At 50.1% G+C, this 1,214-nt stretch overlaps 1 protein-coding gene across 1 annotated transcript in view; it reads right to left on the bottom strand.

The window, feature by feature from the left end:
* The window catches only part of UBN2 (ubinuclein 2), a 49,695-nt gene extending 49,263 nt beyond the window's left edge, over positions 1-432 (bottom strand). Inside the window, exon 1 of the mRNA XM_009895263.1 lies at positions 112-432. Coding sequence (XP_009893565.1) covers positions 112-432 — 321 coding nt within the window. The remainder of the gene's footprint in view (positions 1-111) is intronic.
* Positions 433-1,214: the final 782 nt, after the last annotated feature.

The raw sequence follows: 1,214 nt of genomic DNA, 5'->3' as shown, positions 1-1,214 counted from the left end.
GGGCTGTGGAGTTCAGCAGTTTGTGGGTCGGTCACCGGGGGGGGACCCACCAAAACACCCCTAAATCCTAAACATGATCGTGAGTTCAGTTGCGAGGTGGGGGGAACCGACGGTTTCCAGGCTGGAAGGGCGACGGTGTGAACGCGTCGTGTCCGGAGTGGCACCGACAAGACGCCGCACGAAGCGCCGCGGGATCAGCTGAGAAGATCGGGGTTTGGCAAAATCGCTCCGCGAAGGGCTGAGCCCAACCTGCTCCGGGGCTGCGGCCGCCGGGGAAAGGCAGCTTGTCCTGCGGCCATGCCTCCTCTGCAGGGAACCAGTTCTGGCTGCAGGGAGCACCGGTGGTGGATTGGCCAGGGAGAGTTGTCCCCTAGACGGGGAGGGACAAGGCAAGGCAGGCAGGGTACGAGCCACCAGCGAGGCTTCCTCCATCAGCCAGAGCTGCCTGCAAACAGTGCAAGTGTTTCCGTCTGTCACCGCCTCCTTTGACAGACGGATGGCGGGTATTTGCAGATGGAGGTGTGCCACCCAGGCGCTGCGAAGTTGCGGGGAGCTTCATGAATGAACATCTGCATGTGCATTGTATTCTCCAGCTTCACTGGAGCAGAGAGAATAACATCATTTTTTTTCCTCTTTTTTAGCCTCAGAAATACTAGGTAGGAGCGGATTTTGTTCTCTTTTTAAAAATGTTCTCGTTATGCAAAGCAAACGTAATTTACATATGTGTATTATTTTGGATAATTATAGCAGACTACTCCGTGCAGCACATTACTCCACTTTCCAAACTGCATTCATCATAGTGCGTGATGTTTTCCTCTCATTGCATACGAAATCTTTTGACTTGACTTGACTTACTTTCATCTAGACTCCAGAGAAGGTCTGTGATGCTAGAATGGTGTTTTTGAAAGTTCTGATTTCACTAACAGGGAATGGAGGACCTTCCAGAATACTGCTTGCAGCAGGAAGTCAGTGGAATGACTGACCTGGTCTGAGAAATGCAGGCTGTCTCCTTTTGAAGCTTGAAAGGCTTTGTTGAGCCTTATCGTTGAAGGGACCTGTTATATCTTAACGCCTTGCATGTTCTAGTAGGTCTAGCAAGCTTGGTTGAGGTAGTCCTTAAATATGTTTTTACTTTCAGTGTCATAATAAAATTACTGGGAAATCCCACTTGTTCTCCTGCTGAGAATTTTATACAGCTATCTGGTGATGCACAT

This window comes from Charadrius vociferus, unplaced genomic scaffold (genome assembly GCF_000708025.1).
Source record: "Charadrius vociferus isolate BGI_N301 unplaced genomic scaffold, ASM70802v2 scaffold251, whole genome shotgun sequence".
Classification (NCBI taxonomy): Eukaryota; Metazoa; Chordata; class Aves; order Charadriiformes; family Charadriidae; genus Charadrius; species Charadrius vociferus.
Note: the sequence above shows the minus strand (reverse complement) of the source record. Positions and strands in the feature narration are given on the sequence as shown.